Source organism: Dromaius novaehollandiae, chromosome 4 (assembly GCF_036370855.1).
Source record: "Dromaius novaehollandiae isolate bDroNov1 chromosome 4, bDroNov1.hap1, whole genome shotgun sequence".
Lineage (NCBI taxonomy): Eukaryota > Metazoa > Chordata > Aves > Casuariiformes > Dromaiidae > Dromaius > Dromaius novaehollandiae.
In genome coordinates this window covers 87,365,492-87,383,338 of record NC_088101.1, presented here as the reverse complement: position 1 = coordinate 87,383,338, position 17,847 = coordinate 87,365,492, and the positions used below count along the sequence as shown (strand labels likewise).

Here is a 17,847-nt window from a genome sequence, read left to right as displayed (position 1 = left end):
TAAGTGCAGGCACTTTAAGCTTACACATTTCACCCTGAGACCGATGTCCATTGCAGCAGCTCAGCTGATAGGTGGTAACGTTCTCAGCCACTGCAGATAAACTATATTCATTGAATTTACTGTTCTGTCGCCACTCAGGAAGTCTATAGTAGAGAACTGAGCTCAGATTTCCTAAAGATTAGGAAAATACACTAACTGTAGGGCTGCTCTTTGTCTGAGAAGGAAGCTATTAATTTTGTGGGATATCATTCATATTTAGACTGCTGCAACTACTACCTTGGGTGGGACGATAAAATAGCATGTCTGGAGATCTGTGAGCCTCCTGCCAAAGCTCTTACACTGACTGTGCTGTCGATGCATTCAATTTGAGTTTCACCTAAATGTCTTCATCTTCACTGAAAATCCCAGTCTGCCTATTTGGCCTCAGTGCAAACCATCCAAAGTTGTAGCTGCATACAGACAACTACAGGGGTAAAGTAGGCAATAGATAAACGTAGCTTTCATCAGTCTTCTGTTAGAGCTTGATTAGTGATGAAACTCAATATAGACACCCCACAGACGTATAAATGTAGTCCTGACTGTCTGTTGGACATTTTTCACCTATAGAATTCAAAGCACTTCACAAAATGAGCTGTAAGTGTGTGGATTTGTGTGCTCCCTCCCTTGGACCTTCCCACAGTACACCCACACTGTGGTTAGGCATGCGTTTAGTCACCTCTCCAGACCTGGCCTGACCTCACTCTGCAGTTGTAACAACTCATCCTGTTTTAAGCCTCCCACCCCGGTGTGAGTTTTAGAAATGCCTTGGAGTAGGTCCACCAGGACAGCCTGAATAGCCAAAGTACTCACCGGCCCAGCCAGTCAGCAGATAGTTTGCAAGGTCTGGCAACCTCTCCTAGGAGGACTTCATGGCTACCATAACAAGAGACAGTGGGATACCTTCTGGGCCAGAGCTCAGGTCTTCCTACGCGCCATGGTGATGCTGAGTGCTCAAGTCCTAGGCAGAGCCAGGGGCTAAAACCAGTGCTATGCTTGGAAAACAAGACCACACTTGAATCTGCTCTTCCCCTTGCTGTGTGGGTGTATGCCCAAGCTCTCTGAGGTCGCAAGGGTGCCGTGGCAAGTGTTTCTAAGCCTTCGGGGAAATACTCCTTGCTTTAAGGTCCTGTTGCACCAAGGTGTCTTCCTTGTAACATTCCTCCTTGCAGGCTCCATTCAGATGGATCTCAACCGGATGCCCAAACCTGCCAAGACTGCTGAAAAGTGCTCCTTGGAGCTAGTAGACGAGACCTTGTCTTCAGGACGTTTTGTGTCACTCTTTGAGCAGAAAACCGTCAAGGGTTGGTGGCCCTGTGTTGCTGAGCAGGATCAGAAGAAGATCCTGGCAGTAAGGACTTTCATGCTCTTTGGCAACATCTTTACACATTTTCCTGTGGGGGGAACTCGCTAAAAGTGTTGAGGAGGGAAGCGGCTGGGCCAAACTCATGCAGGAAGCCAAGGTCAGGGCAGGAAGCTCATTTTTGGACTTCAGATCTCACAAGCTGGACCAGCCTGTGCCAGCTGGAAGTTATCTGAGATTTGTTACAGCGTGATGTAAATGCCTCAACACAAGTTGTTTGTCCTTTTGGATTTTGCTTCTGTGTTTTGGAATGTGCCAAATAATTTGACTCTCTGTCACATGTATTCTTAATGCTATTGTGCTGTGACTAGCAGTATAGAAGGGATTCAGGCTAATATATTTAAAGGTAAGTGTCTGGGCTCCAATGTGAATTAGTGGCAACTATTCAATACAGGTAGTGGAGCTTATATAGTGAATGAAGTCATCCAATGTAGAGCCTCAGTTCAGTTGCCTAAATTTGGGTGTCGATGACACTTGAGGTGCCCTGAGGTATTGGGATGACTACCCAGATCTAGCAGATAGGAGACAGGACCCTGAGGGGAATGACAGGACGTGCCATGGAGTCTGAAACACTATGAGGTGCCCGTGTTTAAGTGCTGAAGCCTGAGCTAGACTGACCTGCCTCAGTTGCCTTACTTACCTCAAAGTGAGATGAATCGTTCTCCAGACATCATCAACAAGGTTCAGATAGATCTCCAGGGACTACAGTGGGAACCTGGACACTTCGTGCACTGTACATAGGCAGTTTGTGCACCGGAGTATAGACACATCATGCACCTGTAGTTAGACACCTACAGTGAACAAACTGCGTTATAGTCCTGGTCCCTGAGACCTTCGAGTCTAAGTTGCCTGAGGTTAGGCAATGATTTCCTCAGAAGTATTACTTGGAACCAGGTTTACATAGGTTTGTAAGTCCCAGCTTGTAGCTCATGAGCAAGTTTCTGGAGACTAGAAAATCAAATTGCTCCGGATACTAATCTCAGTCATGGGATATAGGTAGCCCTGGTCCTGCAGACCTGTGTAATTATACACTTTGATATTTGGTTTGCTGGGAATCGTCACCATTATTGGCTTATTATCCATTTTCTTGTTATACCTTCCAGCATATAAACTCCTCTCCTAGACCTTTGAATTCTTTACGTGTACAGCAGGGACACCAGCTTAGCTAATGATAATGTGGGGGAACCCGACATGGCCTCAGTTGTTTTAGTGGGAGGAAGATCAGTTCCCACAGGCTGAAGCACATCCGTGTCCTGTCTAATACCTCCACTCCCGTTCTGCAATGGTGGTCTTCACTGCATAGGAATATTGCAGCAGGCAGGTATAGAAATCCAGCCTTACTGGCCTCCTCATGGTGCTTATAGGTGGTGGTTGGGCTACAGTCAAAGTAATGATTGTTTTGCATCATAAATTCATTTCTCCTCCTCCCCTTCCTTTTTTTTTTTAACTGACGCAGGGTAAATTGGAAATGACTTTGGAAATTGTGGCAGAACAAGAGCATGAAGAGCGGCCAGCTGGGATGGGTCGCGATGAGCCAAATATGAACCCCAAGCTGGAGGACCCCAAGTAAGAGCATGTTGAATGGAAAAATAACCATCAGGGTAGAGAGTTCTTAAGGAGCAAATTAAAAACCTGGGGTCCCAGCCTGAGACACTACAGTTTGCAATGGGCTTGCTCCAGTTTAGGTTCCATTTCTTGAGTGCTGTGCTCAGACTGTGGAAACTGAGACAGTCCAGGGCGGCTGGGGGTTTGGCCTGGACAGCCAAGGAGGCCAGCTGACATCATCTGTCCAGGGGAATAAGGATTTCCAGGGTGTTCAGCCAACTCGTTACAGTGGGGCAGCCCAGTCAGGGTGGTGGTCCTCCTTTGGGATGCTCGGTACTACCGGGAAACTTGGAAGTGACCTCAACTTTGTCTTGGCTTCAGACGCCCGGAGACCTCCTTCCTGTGGTTCACCTCCCCGTACAAGACCCTCAAGTACATCCTGTGGCGGCGGTACAAGTGGGTGGTTATCTTGGCCATCGTGCTCTTCATTTTGCTGCTCTTCCTCGGGATCTTCATCTACGCCTTCCCGGTATGAGGGGTGTGGGAGAGGGGAGGAGGGATGAATGAGCCCCACCAGGTCTTTCCCCCAGCGCAGTGCCGGGTCTCAGTGGCTGCCCAGCCTCGGTTTTGTGCGTGCACATGCTTGCTCTGCCTTGACAGAGATGGTCCCGGTGCACGTGGCTGCAGAGTCCCACGTTGGTCCCAGGGGAACAACGCTGTGGACTGCTATGGGCCAAAGACAGAGTTTGTGCGTCTGCTGCAGAAGCAGTGCCAGGCGCGCATCTCCTTGTGCCCGCGTTTCGATTCCCGTCTGACAATGCCAAGGTTAATTGATTGTTTCCAAAGAGAGATTTGAGCAGCTGATGTCAGGGGTGTTGCAGGGTCGGTGGGAAAATCCACAAGAAAAACACAGCCTAATTAGAAACCCAGCCATTTTACAGGGCTGAGCAGTGGCAAAAAAATGTATCAGTCTGTAATTGTTTAAAGATGCAGGCTCGTTTATAGGCATTTGGGCAGCCCCGTCTCTCATTATCAAGGCTTGGAACAGTTTATACCAATATAATGTCTCAAACAAGGGGGAGGCTTTCCACCTCATTAATCAAGAAAGTGGCTTTTTCTTGCCCTGCTGTCAGTTCCCCTGGCAAAACAAAATAAATAAATAATGGAGCCCAGCCTTGCAGTTTGGCAGAGGATGGGTTTTTGTATCCTCCTCTGTTTCTGCTGCACCGGAATAAGTCATGCTGGCTTTCGAATGCCATTTCCCCTCCTACCAGACTGATAAGAAAAATGACTCACCTCTCTCTGTCCAGCACTTAACAAATTCTGCTCCTTGTATATGAAAAATTTTTTCAGAAAAGAACTCATTGGGGTAATTTATACCTTTGTATGAGAGAACGTGGCTGCCTTCCACAGATGGCTGCTCGTGTTTGCAATGTGCAACTAAAAAGCGAGGTGTGGAATTTCTCCTCACCATCGTAATCGCTTTCAGATGATTTGAAATCATGCACGCTCAGTTGTTCCCATCGAGAAAAATGGGGTGGCGTTAGATCACGCCTCTCTCCGTCTCCGTATCCTCATATCCATGGGAAGGGCCGGAATACTTTTCCTACCGGAGAAGCAATTCCTCAGGTGCTAAGTAGTAAGGAGGAGGAAATAATTGTCCAAGCACAGATTTCTGCTCCGTTGCATCCTCCCTGCCCTGTACTCCAGGCCATTCGTGGAGACTCCCCTTTATGTCAAGTAGCAGAAACCAAACCTTTTTGACCCAGAAGAACTCAGTGTTTCCCTGAAGCTGCAAGTGGCTTTGCATTCGTTCCAGTGGTATCACACAAAAACAATGTAAAGAGAAGCAAAAATTCATAAACTATAAATATTGATTTACGCTCATTATTACTTGGGATTTTTCCCTGTTTCCTAGCTAAATGTTGTAGTATTTAATTTCGTTTTGGTCAGGTCAACTTTTAGTCATATTTCTAAAAAGTAAGACCGTGTTTCATGGAATTTTCCTGTTTTTATGCACTTGGCCCCCTTCCCCTAGATTTTTGAGGTCGCTGGTTCTGTATCTGTTTGGAGATTTAGTTGCTCTCCTGTTTCATCAAACACTGAATTTGGCAGCAGCGCTGGTGATGGTTTGCGCGTGAAGGATGCTGCTGGCACGCCGACCTCTGGCAGGGCTCGCCGTTACGAGCCTGATTAAACGCAGCGAAGAACAATTCCCCTCAGTTCTGCTCCGACTTATGCCAGGAGCACCGTCGGGTCCCGGATAAAATAAGTCGTGGTAGGTGCTGTGCGTGTGATGGTGCCGCTCCACGCGTGCAGCTGCAAGGTCACGAGCAGGAGCGCGAGGGTCTTCTGGCCACCCAGCCCCTCTCATCCCAGGCCAAGGGGTGGCTCGTGGGTGGTGGCAGGGAAGGCCACGAGGGCACAGGGCTGTCAATCCGCACGGACGGAGGGGACGGGAATACGGGGCTGTTCGTAGCAGCAGGGGTGCATGCAGAGGGGACGTCACCGATTTGCTGCTTCTGTTGATCTTTTTGCTGTGGCCTTGCATGAGATCTCGCTGGAAGCTTTCTCCTTATTATGAGCTCCATCGGGATCTCCTGGGCCCTTTCGGTCATCACTTCTCAGGAGCTCGTCCTTGGCTGAGCAGCAGCCCCAGGACCTGCATGCAGCGTGAGCTCCCTGCCGGCACCCAGTCTTAGGAGGCAAGGTCTGAAAGCAGGGATTGGGGAAGCAGGGAGTTTAGAAGACCCCGAGCCACTGGTTGAACAGGGATGATTTTAGGGAACGCTTCGGTGAGCGCCAGTGCCCCAATGAGCCCACCCAAAGTGCTTACGAAAGGGGACTGAGCAGGTCACCCCTGCTTTCTTCAGACTCAATGGTCTAACGATGGTTAGCCGTGACACTCTCATCTTCACCTGGGAGCATCGCACACCACGCGCCAGCCGCTGCTGGCTGTCTGCTTTCCAGCCAGGGATGTCTCAGCCCTGGCTCCAGACCTTGTTCCGTTTGGACTCCACCTGCGGATGCTGAGCTGGGATACCTTCAGTGAGAAAAGTGCCGACCCAGCCTCCCCTGGGACGCTCACCGTGCTCCCTGGCTAAGCTAACCCCCTTCCATCTGAGACAGGAATCTCACCTGAAAACAAGCCCAGGGCATTTTGATTGGCTCCCAGCATAAAAATGGGATTTTTTGATTTATTCCTATTCCCCACGTAGTGCTGAAAGCTTCAGACCACAGTCCCAGCTTTGTGGTCAGCGCAGTTCAGGAGTATGAGCCCATTCCAGAGCCGCGGGCTCCCACCTGTCTCAGCGATGGATGGGCTGATGGGGTTCCCAGCACCGGCTGGACTCGGGCTTCCCCGTCAACGTGAAGAAACCGATGTCTTGCTCTCGTTCAGAATAGCCAGCAAGTGAAGTTTTACAAATCAGGGAGCATTTTGCCAGCCCGTCCGTGTAGTGCTCAAAGAGCCATGGAGCACCGTCCCCGGACAGGACGAGGGGAGATGTGCCCGTGGGGAAGAGGCTGGTGGCACTTCAGGAGGAAGAGGAGGTTCATCAGAACATGCGGAGATCGTTGCGGGAGGGGAAATTCAGGCACAAGCCCAGGAGGAATCAGTCGTCATTAGCTCTACTGTTCACAGAACAACTTGTTTTAGCGGCTGAGAGGTCATTTCCAACAGAAAAGCCTTCTGGTTTTGGTTGGAAAACTGCATGGTATTGCAAATTTCCATAAAAAGTTGTCTAGTTTTACACAAATGGGAAAAAAGGTTGAAAATCTGATATTCTGAGGTTCTTCATTTTTACTGGGGCTCTTCCACCTAGTCTTAGTGTCAGGTTACTTAACAGCTCGCATTAACTTTCTTTACAGAGTGGTTGTCATTATGGTCTGTACAATCTAGGACTCTGGGAATGGCATTCCTTGGATATTTCCTATATGATTTCCTTATATGGTCCTTATATTTAACTTGACATCAGAAGATTCTTTAAACAACAGATGACAGTATAATGAGATCCAGTAGCTGGAAGGCAAAGTTAGAGGAGCTATTCCAGTGGAAATAGGATGCTAATTTTTGAGAGGAAGGGTAATTAACCGTTGGAACAATTTGCCAAAGGCTGTGGTAAATTCATCATTTTTTGAAGCGTCCACGTATTGAGACTGAATGTCTTTCTAGAAGATATGCTCTAGTTCCACCACGTATTCCTGTCCAGCAGTGTTCGTTTATGGCACATTGAGGGGCTTTTTGGAAAGACTCACTGACTTCATTGCGCTTTTCATCTGACATTGCTACAGCAGAGAAGAGTCTCAGGCTGGTGCTAGACAGAAGGTCAGAATGAAAGATCATAAAGTCCTGTCTGGGCTTCTGAAGCTATAAAGTATAGGGAATACTGTGGTTAAGATATCTCCCCAAAGCAGTGATTATTGTAAAGATTTTAGTGGCTTCCACCATAGCAAAATGTAACATGACTTCCAGCTGGATTCAGCTCTGTTTTGCAGTACCATGAAAATGTTTACTACCTTTTAAAGCTCTATTTGTGTTCTGCAAGCCCAGCTTTGCTTCCATTGCCATTAATTCTAATTACAGCTTGCTTTCTGCGCTGATTGATAATCCTGCTTGGCTTTCAGCACTTCGTTAATACAAATTCATAGCTGGACAGAAAACTTGCTACCCTCCAGAATGCAACTGGTCAAATCATAAAAAAAGAGGCGTATTCTGGAGGATAGACTGAAAGACAGATGAATGGATTATTAATTAGAAGGTTATATTCCATTGGAGGCTTTTCTAATGACTTCTGGTAAACTTCCCTAGCTTTGCTTACTTGATTTACGGCATTATTAGAAATCCTCAATTGGCAACTGCCTCATGATTTGCTACACGTTGTAATTTATCAAGATGCCTTTGGTCAAACTTTACTTCTGTTTGTTTTTTTTTTTTTCCCTTCTCCAAAGAACTTGCTTGTAACTAGCATTATGCTTTGTTTCCAGAGTTGTTTTTTTAAAGCAAGAGAGTGATAGAACATCCTGTACCAATTACATTCAATATGCTTGGAAGGAACTTCCAAATTTGCTAGTACGAGTGTGCGGGTGTGGGTGTGTGAATCAGAGCTACTTTAAATAGAGCTCTTTTCAAATGACCTAAACATGCGTCTTCATGTATTATTTTCCTCGTGGTCCTGATAAGCAGCATTTACACAGCTCATTCTTTTTCACGGTGTTGCCGTCTTCTCCCCTTTCAAGGAGGGATTTGCAGGTAGAATAGGCTAAAATATTGCAGCACCTCGTTTTCTATAGCACCCGCCTTGCAGGATGCTTCCCCGTTCAGCCAGGACGGGCAGAGCATGGTACAGCTCCCAGCACATGACCCCGGGAAGGCCTTGCCTGGCGGCTCTGCTTGTCAGGAGGAATCATATGCCAATGCTGGCACTGGAGCAGATGGGTGAGGTGCTGAGGGGTGCAGAGAGGGATGAGAGAAGATTTCAGCGGTAGGTTGGCATTTCTTGATTGCCTTTGGCAGCTGCTTTGGAAATAGTCCGCAGCTCTGCAGAGGAGGTTTGCACTCAGGTGCTCAGCTGAGCTGGAGCAGGGCAGGAACCGCCCTGTTGCTGCCCAGACTGGCTGATGGTTGCTATAATCCCAGGCACAGGTTTTTAAGCAGCGCTCTCCATATAATACCATGGCACAGCTTGGAGGATGCTCAGGGACCAGGGCCAGGTTCCGGAGGATCTGACCCCGCAGGCAGAGTGGATGAGGCCACCAGCTTTGGGGGACGGTGGGGAGGGAGAGAGTTTAGCTGTATGGACGTAAGAGCAGGCCCTGGTGAGTGAAGACAGACTCAGGGGTTGTGGAGGAGCAGCCAGAGCAGGAATGGGGGGACACGGGGAGCCAGGGGAGAGGGGGAGGTTGGAGCAAGCCAGCCAAGGACTGAAAATGTCTCCTCAAAGCAAGTAGGCATGGGGCACTGAGGTGATGCTGATGGGGAGGTGGCAAATTCTTTAAGGGTGAGAAGAGGGGGAAATTTATCTTAAGAACTGGTGGAAGGAGGAATCGAAGTCCCAGCATGACTCCTGGTGCTTGCTGGCTGCTGTGTGACCGCTGGCTTCTGCTGGAAGCAAGCAAGCCCTGTTTTCCCATGTGTCCTGGGCTTTCTGCTGTCCTTGCTAGCAGGGATGCTCTCCCTTCTTGTCTCCGAGGGCTTGGGCTTCGTTGCGATGCCCAAGCAGCAGCCCCAAACACGCGGCCGCGGTCCCATCCCCAGTTCTGTGCCGTACCCGAGAAAACGTCTTAACATCCACACGCCAGCGTGCTGTACCTGCTTCAGCTCAACTTTTCTTTCCCTCCGTTTCCCTCCCCTCCAGAACTACGCTGCTATGAAACTGGTAAAACCTTTCAGCTGAAGCTGTGCTGGCGAATGCCGGAAAGGTCCAGTGCCTGCCTGGGGATTTTGGAAATGAGTTACTGCTCTGCGCTGGATCACATCAGCAGACGGAGGAGAAAAAGGAACACCCTTTCTCTGGCCCTAGGCTGCTGCCAAAACAAAGATATAACTTTCCTTGATGCAGTATGCAGAATACCACCTACAGCACTCACCTCCGAAGCAGCACGTAAACAATACCTACGTTGAAATATTTGCTCTTTTACAGATTTATTATGCCTCTCTGTCTTTCCTCTTTTTAAGCTGCTCTGATTTGTAGACCTTGAATATCAGTGCAAAACTGAAGAGGGTGGGGGAGAAAAGGACCTTTTCGTATGACTTAATTATAGCCTGCAAGCATATAAAGATGTTGCAGTCCTCAGCAGAGGAATTATGGGCTGCCGGTCTAAGCAGTAGATGCAAGCCAAAAACTCTCAGGTTCTGAGCACTTTCCTTTGTGCTCCGACAAGCCTCCGTTTTCCTTTGCCATGCAATGTGTATTCTCTGGTTTATATGTAAAGTCTGCTGAAGACAGGCTGTGCTGCACAGCCTGAAACCCGGGGCCGTCACGTTGCCTTCCCAAAGGGAGAGGGAACCGCGAGACAGGACCCAGTGCGAGGCCCGGAGACACAAGACCCGAGGCAGGAATTGCTGGTAATTATAAAATAAAAACTCCCGTTGAATTCTGTGCTCATGAAGGACCACACAGTGTGGTGCAGGTTTTTTGGAGCCTGTTTTCCTTCTAAGCTGCTCTTTTACCTCTACAATCCCACATGCCTCTCTTCGAAACCTGTATTTTGTTGGCAGAGACAGCGGAGTCAGCCTGGGACTGGCTCTGAGAGCAGCCCCAAAGCAGAACTGTGCACATGCGCTTTGCTCTGCTCCCCTCCTGTTACATACAGCCCCTGCAGCCATAATTAAGTGAACAAAATTAGTCTTTATTCTCCTGTGCTCCCAAACATGCTTAAGCCAAACAGTGCAAGACCAGCCTGCAAAAGAAGTTGTGAAACTCACTGCTGCGGGACGCTAATGAGGCAGATAACCTGCAGCTTTGGGAGCAGGTTTGTTTGCTTTATGCTTTAAGAACAAAATATTAGGAGATAGATCCTGCAGGTCTTGCTCAGCACAGGCTTCTGCCGGAGCAAACAGCCGTTGTGACAGAACTGGGATGGCAGTATTGGGACGTTTCTGCTGTTTTGTACACGAACATCAAATTTAGTCCCTTGTCCTGTCCATCCGGCTCTCCGCTGCTGCAATTAGGTGGAGCAGGGTAGATCAATAGGGCTTCCTCATGCTCCCTGGCACTGGCTCTTGTCATGAGAGGATGCTAAGCAAAACTGCGTTAGTCTTAGATTTTCCTCCTGCATCCGCTCACCCTGCGAGGAGGCATCTCCCGGGGTGGGGACCCTGAGCTGCCTCTCGTGAGACTGCCGGCCTGCTGCTCTGCATGGCTTGGCTTGCGCCACGGTCCCACCGAAGTAAAAGGAAGCTTCCCTGCTGCCTTCCGCGGGATGAGACATTTCTTCCTTGGTTTCATTTGTCCCCTGAAGCTGCTGTTACTCAACAGGACACGTGAGAGCAAGCAGCGGTGAAAAGTGATCCTGAGGGATCAGCGTTTCTCGGGACAAGCCATGCTAATGCAAGCTGCTGCCCTGCTCCAGCAAAGCACTTAAGCATGTTCTCAGCAGAAGGCAAGGAAAAAGCACATGCTTAAGTGCTTTGCTGGATAGGGATGTAATGCCTTGAGCATTAAATCCCTTGTTATTGAGTACTGTAACAGCACCCAGCTTGCACGGGTTGGTTCTCTGCCGTGTGTGAAGACGGTGTCTTCTACCTGGAGGACACGCAGCTATGAAAACCCATCTTCACTTCTGAAGTTTAGCTGATTCATTGTCCTGTTTCCAAAAGTGGCTGGTGCTTGGGAGGTAAAATCGGCTCTGGGCTTGCATGCCCCACCCAGGGTGGGTGTTGTATTCTACCAGCATGGTTGAGTGTTTCATTTTTTGCATTTGTTCAGTTTTTTCCCAGAAGCCTCCCAGTGTCATTCACATCCACACCCCCGGTTATTAGCCGTTATCAAACTAGCAGCTCTTGGTCAAATTCTGTGTAATGCTTCCCCTCTGCTGCTGGGCAAAACTGCCTCTTCCTGACTTGTGCTTGGGTTTTCACCTCTTCTTGATGATTTTCTTTTTCATATCTATTTTATGAAATGCTGGTGCCTGGGTGATTGGTTCTTGTACCACTTCTACCACGAACCAGCTCTGCTGGAGAGCCTGTAAGTCTTGCTGGCTGCCTGCACACCTCACTCTCCTGGTCTGCAGGGGAATCAGGCCCATTAGTTCACCTTCTTGCCTCGGTTTGCGGAGTCTGCGAGATTTCCCGTCTTGGCATTATTACTCTGCAACCTCCACCTGTTTCAGAAACAAAACGTGGTGCCCAGAGCCCCAGGCAGGTGGGTGATCCGTGCTTCCGTACAAAGCGCTGCTTGTATCTGGGTGCTCCTCAGCCGTCCCATTGCAATGAATCACTGCCCGAACCAGCAGCGCCAGGCAACCCACATGCTCATGTGCCACCTCTCCAGAGCCTCTCCCAGTGAAAAACCACGTTTATTCCCCTGGCAAACCTGATCGGGTTTGCCAGTGAGGGGCAAGCGTGATCCAGGCCGTCCAAATATGTACAGGAAAGTGTCACATCCCTGCGTGTGATTCTCGTGTCCAGGCTCTAGGGCCAAGTTTCACGCCACGAGACGCTGCGGGACTGTGTTGAGTCGAAGCAGGCTTGAGCACCTGAGAACATCAGCTCAGTCCCTTTTGCACTGCTGCTTGAACAGCCACCTCCGTTCGTTCGCCTCGCCGCGGGCCCTCTGTATCTGGGTGATGTCTCTCCGCCAAAGCCAGCCGGGAGCTGGGGACCGTGTGAAGTCCTCGCTGCGGCTCCCTGTCGTTCAGGGGTCTGCAATGGCTGGAAGATGTATGTATCACCTGTCTATGCCTTATATACAGTAATGCAGATTTCACTGTGGTTACAAATGAAATGCTCCGAAACCTTCTGCTTCCTGGTGTGTTTTATTGTGTTGATGGTTGTGGCACCTTCCCTTCCTGCTGGGCGAGTGCGGAAAATACAGCTGGAAGGAAGAGAATGGGGAAACGAAATGCCCTCTGCTCCTCTTTTTCCTTCTGCTGTTGCAAGGAAGCAGAAGCAGGAGAAGAAACCAGAAGGTGTGGAGAAGGGAGGATAAAAGTGCGACCAAGGGTTGCAACAGTCCTAGGTAATGCGGCTGCTCCCAAAGACTTTGCCCTCCTGCGGGAGCTGGGAAAGCAGAAGTTGTTCAGAGACAGGCAGGTGTTGGGAAGGCTAAAGTGGACGGATACATACTGGGATGAGCCTGAGCTACCGGAATGCAGATACCCAGCTCCTCCTGGAAGGGACGCATTTTCCCTTCAGAAAAGCATCTGTCTTGGAAAATGGCTTTGTCCCCCTTTGACTTTGCTCAGAAAGCAGCATGTCCTGCTGGGTCTGGGTCTGGGCCTGGGTCTGGGTCTGGGTCTGGGTCTGGGTCTGGGTGGGGAGGGCTGGTCCAGCCAATGCTGCCACAGTCCAGTGTCCCCAAGCAATAGTTCTCCGACAGCTGGTTTGGAGCTGGTGGTCCTTGCTGGGGAGGGATGGGAAGCAGGAGAGCAGGGGATGGATCATGCACCCCATGGGTGCACGGGAAGGGGAAAGGGCAGGAGAACCTGGCCATGGTTTCCCATGCACATGCTGCATTGCCCTCCTGCGTGTGCGTGCATGCACGTAAAAGTTAATTACAGAGCCTTCCACTGCTTAAACACCTTCGTGATGCTTGTTTTTCTATTATTTCCGTGGTCTTTAACTTGCCGCTGTGCATAATTTAAGGCTGGGGTTACGAAGCGCGTGAGCTCTCCGTAGGGGAGGCCGCGACAACGCACCTTGGTGCTTCCCACCGCCCCGGCTCGGCCCCGGCGGCTGGAGGGCGGCGAGATGAGGGGCTGGAAAGCTGCCGCCCCGCGTCGGGGCTGAACGTCGTTAACCTCCGGCAGCCTCGCCGGGTGCGTTCAGAAACACGCCGTAAAAGAGCCGAGCTGATTTGTGCCTGGAATAACGATGATTCCGTATTAATCGCCTGGTCTGGCTCCGCAGAGAGGGGTTTTTCACCCAGAGCAGCGGCTGGCGAGGGGGTTTGGGGAGCGGGCAGTGGGACGGGAGCAAGGGGGAAGGAGGTCACGGCTGGCTGTAAAAACGCGGGTCTGCGAAGGCGTTTGCAGGCGCCGGCCCCGCTCACGTCGCGGTTGTTGGTTTAACCCCAGCTAACGGGGCCCGCGGTGGGTTTCACTCGTTAGCTGTTAACAGGAACGCCGCGCGAGCTGCTGTCGGGAGGCCGGGCACGGCCGTGCCACCGCCGCTGCCGGGACCAACCCCAGCCGCAGCAGCTCGTCTGCCAGCCCTGCAGTGTCCTTGCTGGCAGAGGCAAGCGCTGGGGGGTCACGATGAGTACAGAAGTTGCTGCGGATGCCTTCGGCCCTGGAGCTCCCAGGCTGAGCTTCCCATCCGCCTCCTCCGGGGTCTTCTGGCTTGCACCGCACCATCGCTGCCAGCACGGCTGCAGACCCCGTCGTGCTGCAATGGTCTCTCTGCTTCCCATGGGAGCCAAATGTGAGGTGCTCGGGAGGTGACCTGTGGCTCCTCTTCCCATGCCGCGGTGCTTCACGGCTCCTGGGCTCTGCTCTGCTGAGGATGGAGCCATCCAAGCAATGGGGCGTGAAGCTACCGTGGATTGATCTCGGCATCTGCTTCCAGAAGGAAACTGAGCTTGCTTTCACCCCGTCTGCTTTTCCCGTTCACGTCCCAGCCTCCTCAAATAACCAAGCCGTTAAACGCACCGTGCAGCGCGCCAGGCTCAGCGCCGTGAAACTTTCTTTTGCCTTCGAGTGCACCTTGGTCTCTGCTTTGGCCTTTTGGTCTGCTTGGGGGAAACCCCAAGCTGTTGTGTTCCCTGGTCGTTGGGCTGCTCGGTCCCCACCTTGGAGCAGAGCGGAGGCTCCTTGGCGGATGGGAGGAAGATGGGAGTGCGAGCAGATGTCTCAGTTACGCCGTGGATGGCTTAACTAAGCCATGGCCTGAGCTTTGAGGAGTGGGAGAGACAGCTGCCAGCCATGCCTTTGGGTCCTGCAGAAGTCCCTAACGGGGACGAGGAGGAGGAATTGCACCTCTCGCTGCTGGAAAACTTTAGCTAAGGACTAGCCAAGGTGATAATTAGCTGGTGCTTATAAAAAATGTTTGCAGTTATTAATGCTATAATAACAATGCAAACTGTCACAGTGATGATGGTGATGATACCAGGGGCTCAGTCAGGAGAGGGGACCCATGGCGCTAGGGCCTGAACACACTGCAGAAAAATGGTCACCTCCTCCATAGACTTAAAATAACCTAGGCCAAGGCCCAAGCTGCTGGGTGATAAAATAACCCCCATTAGGTTGGCTATGGCCTGCCAGCTCCTTTGCTGAGCCAGAGAAGTCAGGATTGAATAACTGCGGCAATGTACACTGCCCAAACCTTGTGTCCTGCCTGGGGTGCTGGACACAGACAGACTGTCTGCTCCCATGGTCTCCAAGAAATTAGGGCCTTAGCACCAGGGCATGGGGATGACAGCCCTTTTGTCACTTTTCTACCTTTTTTCTGGGTCAGATGCATGTTATTAGAGCAAATGGTTCCTCAGGCCTGGTGGGCACTGCCTATATGCTGCTGCCATGAAAGAATTGTACAGACACAGACTTAAATGAATGAAGGCCATTCATGGTAGTAGAGAGATCTTCAAAGCCCTGGTTCAGTCATTTGGTGCTTTCTGACAACAGAAGTGCTTCTCTAAGTTGTGTGCAGCCAGGCTATACCTTCCCTTTGCTTTTACGCCCTCTTTGTTCTTTCCCTCCTTTCTCCTCCATCCTCTCCTCCTTTTTCACTTGTGGTTTGCCATCAATTTGCTTCCAGACCTCATCAAAGAGTGCCATCCCAGGAGGAGTGGAGAATTACAGCCTCACAAATTAGGAAAGCCCCAGCTCCCTCAACGCTGGCCTCCTTCTCCCTCTTCATTCTCCTTTTCGGAACATATGTGAAAAAAATTCGTCTGTTCTGCTACCTCCCGACGACTGGACCTCGTGGTGGTTTTCTATGGAAATAGCATAATCCCATGTTTATGAAAAGTATGAGGCCTGGGCACTTAAACCGGATCAAGTGCTTGGGGCCTGCTCTGCAGCCGGTGGAGAAGCCAGCAGCCACTTTCTCCTCTTTTTTTTGGTTTTTGGAGCAGATTCGAAGTTGCACTTCTGCCTGAAGCAAATAGAGACAAATAGGATTTGGTAGATACAGGAGGAGGGAGAAAACCTGAACAAGCAAGAGATTTATGACTGTTGTTTGCCAACGAAAACACAGTGGGAAGAGTCATCTGCTTGCAATGTAGATGGCTGTAGGCTGGAAAACAAAGCCTGGATTGATTGTCTTTCTCTACAGTCAACAGGGAACAGAACAGTTGGCACCTGATGAGGATGAGTCACCGCTGCCCAAGACCGCTCCCAGCCACCGCATCCCCACACTACCTGCTACGAATTTATTCCTCTTCCTGGGTGCAGACTCCTCACTGACAGATCATGATGCCGGTGTACTATTTCTGAGCTGAGGTTTTCGTAGGTGACTTCTCTTCTCTGTAATTGAGGCTTTCCTTGTTCATTCCTTGTCTAGAAGAAAAGTCTTCATCGCACGTTTCAAGGCTACAACTCTGAAGAGCATCTCACAGATGGGTCCGGGTGGCAATGACTGCACTGGGACCAGTCCTACTGCCTTTATTTTATCCAGACCAAAAGGCCATGGAGGACTGGTTGTAAACTGCTTTCATTTCATCCATCATTTCATCCATCACAGGTGAAATCCATGAAGAACTGAAGCCTGAATTCAGACCGTTTAGGCCTTCACTGATGAGGGCAGTTCTTCATTTTCTTCTTCCCATCAGAATGATATTGGTAAAATTCCCCTTTGCTAAGCTCTTGGCTTTTCTAACCTCCTGTTTTGCAGGTGTGAGTGAAGTCAGGTGATCACTACATTGCTGGAACGCAGGTACCAACTGGCCATGTGGGAAGTGCAAGCCCTCTGGTCCATGTCCTGTCCAGTCTCACTCTGCCAAGTGGAAGCAGGGACTAGAGAGGGTCTGTAGTGGAAAATCCATTTCTGATATGCTGGCGGGGGTATGAGACATGCCAGGCTGCCTAATTCAGCGAGGTCTGCTTGCTATTAAAATGCAGGAGACCAGCTGAAGCACTGGAGACCATTAAATGCTACTTCTCAGTAACAGGCTTTTGAAACCCAACTTTTTATTTTCATATATGGTGAGCTGTGCAGTGAACATTGCAGAGGAAATAAAGGCAAAGAAAGAGCAGCTAGTAGGTTGCAGGATGGAAACACATCAGACTATCAAACACGTCTTCCCTTCTTCTACATCCCGATCATGGAAAGCCCTTAACAGATATATCAGCTTCTTCATCACCTCAAGATAATGGAGTACCCAGACTCTGTGGCTGAAATGTCCATAATCTGTGCAGAGTGAAATGTGGTTTTTAGCTTAGTTGGGAACACTGCCTGGAGCATGGTCAACAGTAGGCATATGGATCCTTCATCCAAGCCTGATGCTTATTAGTCCTCAAAATGGAGCTAAAAAGAGATAAAACAAAACTGAATGGGTTCAAAGCCTATCAATTTCTAAAGGGAAATATATAATGTGGCGCCAGGGATAGGCTGGACGATTGGACTTCAAGTTGCGGCAGGTCCTTTGCCCTTTTAACACTGGTTAATGGAGCGTCCTTCAGCCGAGCTGGGCTGTGAGCAGAGGTTTTAACCCCAGAAACCAGTCCTGCCAGGAGGAATGTGGAGCCACAAAATGGGGAACACGCGCAGGTGGACTGAGGCAGTAGGTGTAAATACAAGAAAAAGCAAATGCATGCGCTTTCCCTGAAAATGTGTAAGGAAAGCTTTTAAAAATGTTCATTTCACTGGGAAGTTTTCATAGGAGTTTGGGCGGCACCTGGTAGCAGAACCAAACTGTTCTGGTTTAAAATGGAACAAGAAAAGGTCACATTTGGTGGTTTTACGTCACCCATATTTTTTGCTCTTTGTCTTTCATTGCAGAAACAGCAACGCTCAAAATGAAAACATGCGACCAAATGAGAAAGGTCTGCAGCCAGTCTTATTTTAGCCAAAACGCGTGAGGGCTTACTCCATCAAACGTGCTATTGACTATATTATTGCTATTGATATTATTAATGCTGTGACTAATATTCTTCTTTTGCATCTTTTTCTATCTGTAGATTGAGGATGAAGCAGTCAGACAAATGTCCTTCTTGCCCAGGAGCCCATTTGCAGTCGTGCCTGGCAGTGAGGGCTACAGACAGAGCAGAAAAATACGCTGAAGACCTTTCCCTGCCTATGTCCT

The 17,847-nt window shown here is 49.8% G+C and overlaps 1 protein-coding gene across 10 annotated transcripts in view; it reads left to right on the top strand.

The window, feature by feature from the left end:
• Positions 1 to 12,405, top strand: part of DYSF (dysferlin) — a 119,004-nt gene extending 106,599 nt beyond the window's left edge. For all 10 annotated transcript variants that reach the window (XM_064511681.1, XM_064511688.1, XM_064511684.1 and 7 more), the window contains 4 exons: positions 1,209 to 1,387; positions 2,856 to 2,965; positions 3,326 to 3,473; positions 9,301 to 12,405. In XM_064511681.1, the coding sequence (XP_064367751.1) occupies positions 1,209 to 1,387; positions 2,856 to 2,965; positions 3,326 to 3,473; positions 9,301 to 9,339 (476 nt within the window). In that variant the 3' untranslated portion in view covers positions 9,340 to 12,405. The remainder of the gene's footprint in view (positions 1 to 1,208; positions 1,388 to 2,855; positions 2,966 to 3,325; positions 3,474 to 9,300) is intronic.
• Positions 12,406 to 17,847: the final 5,442 nt, after the last annotated feature.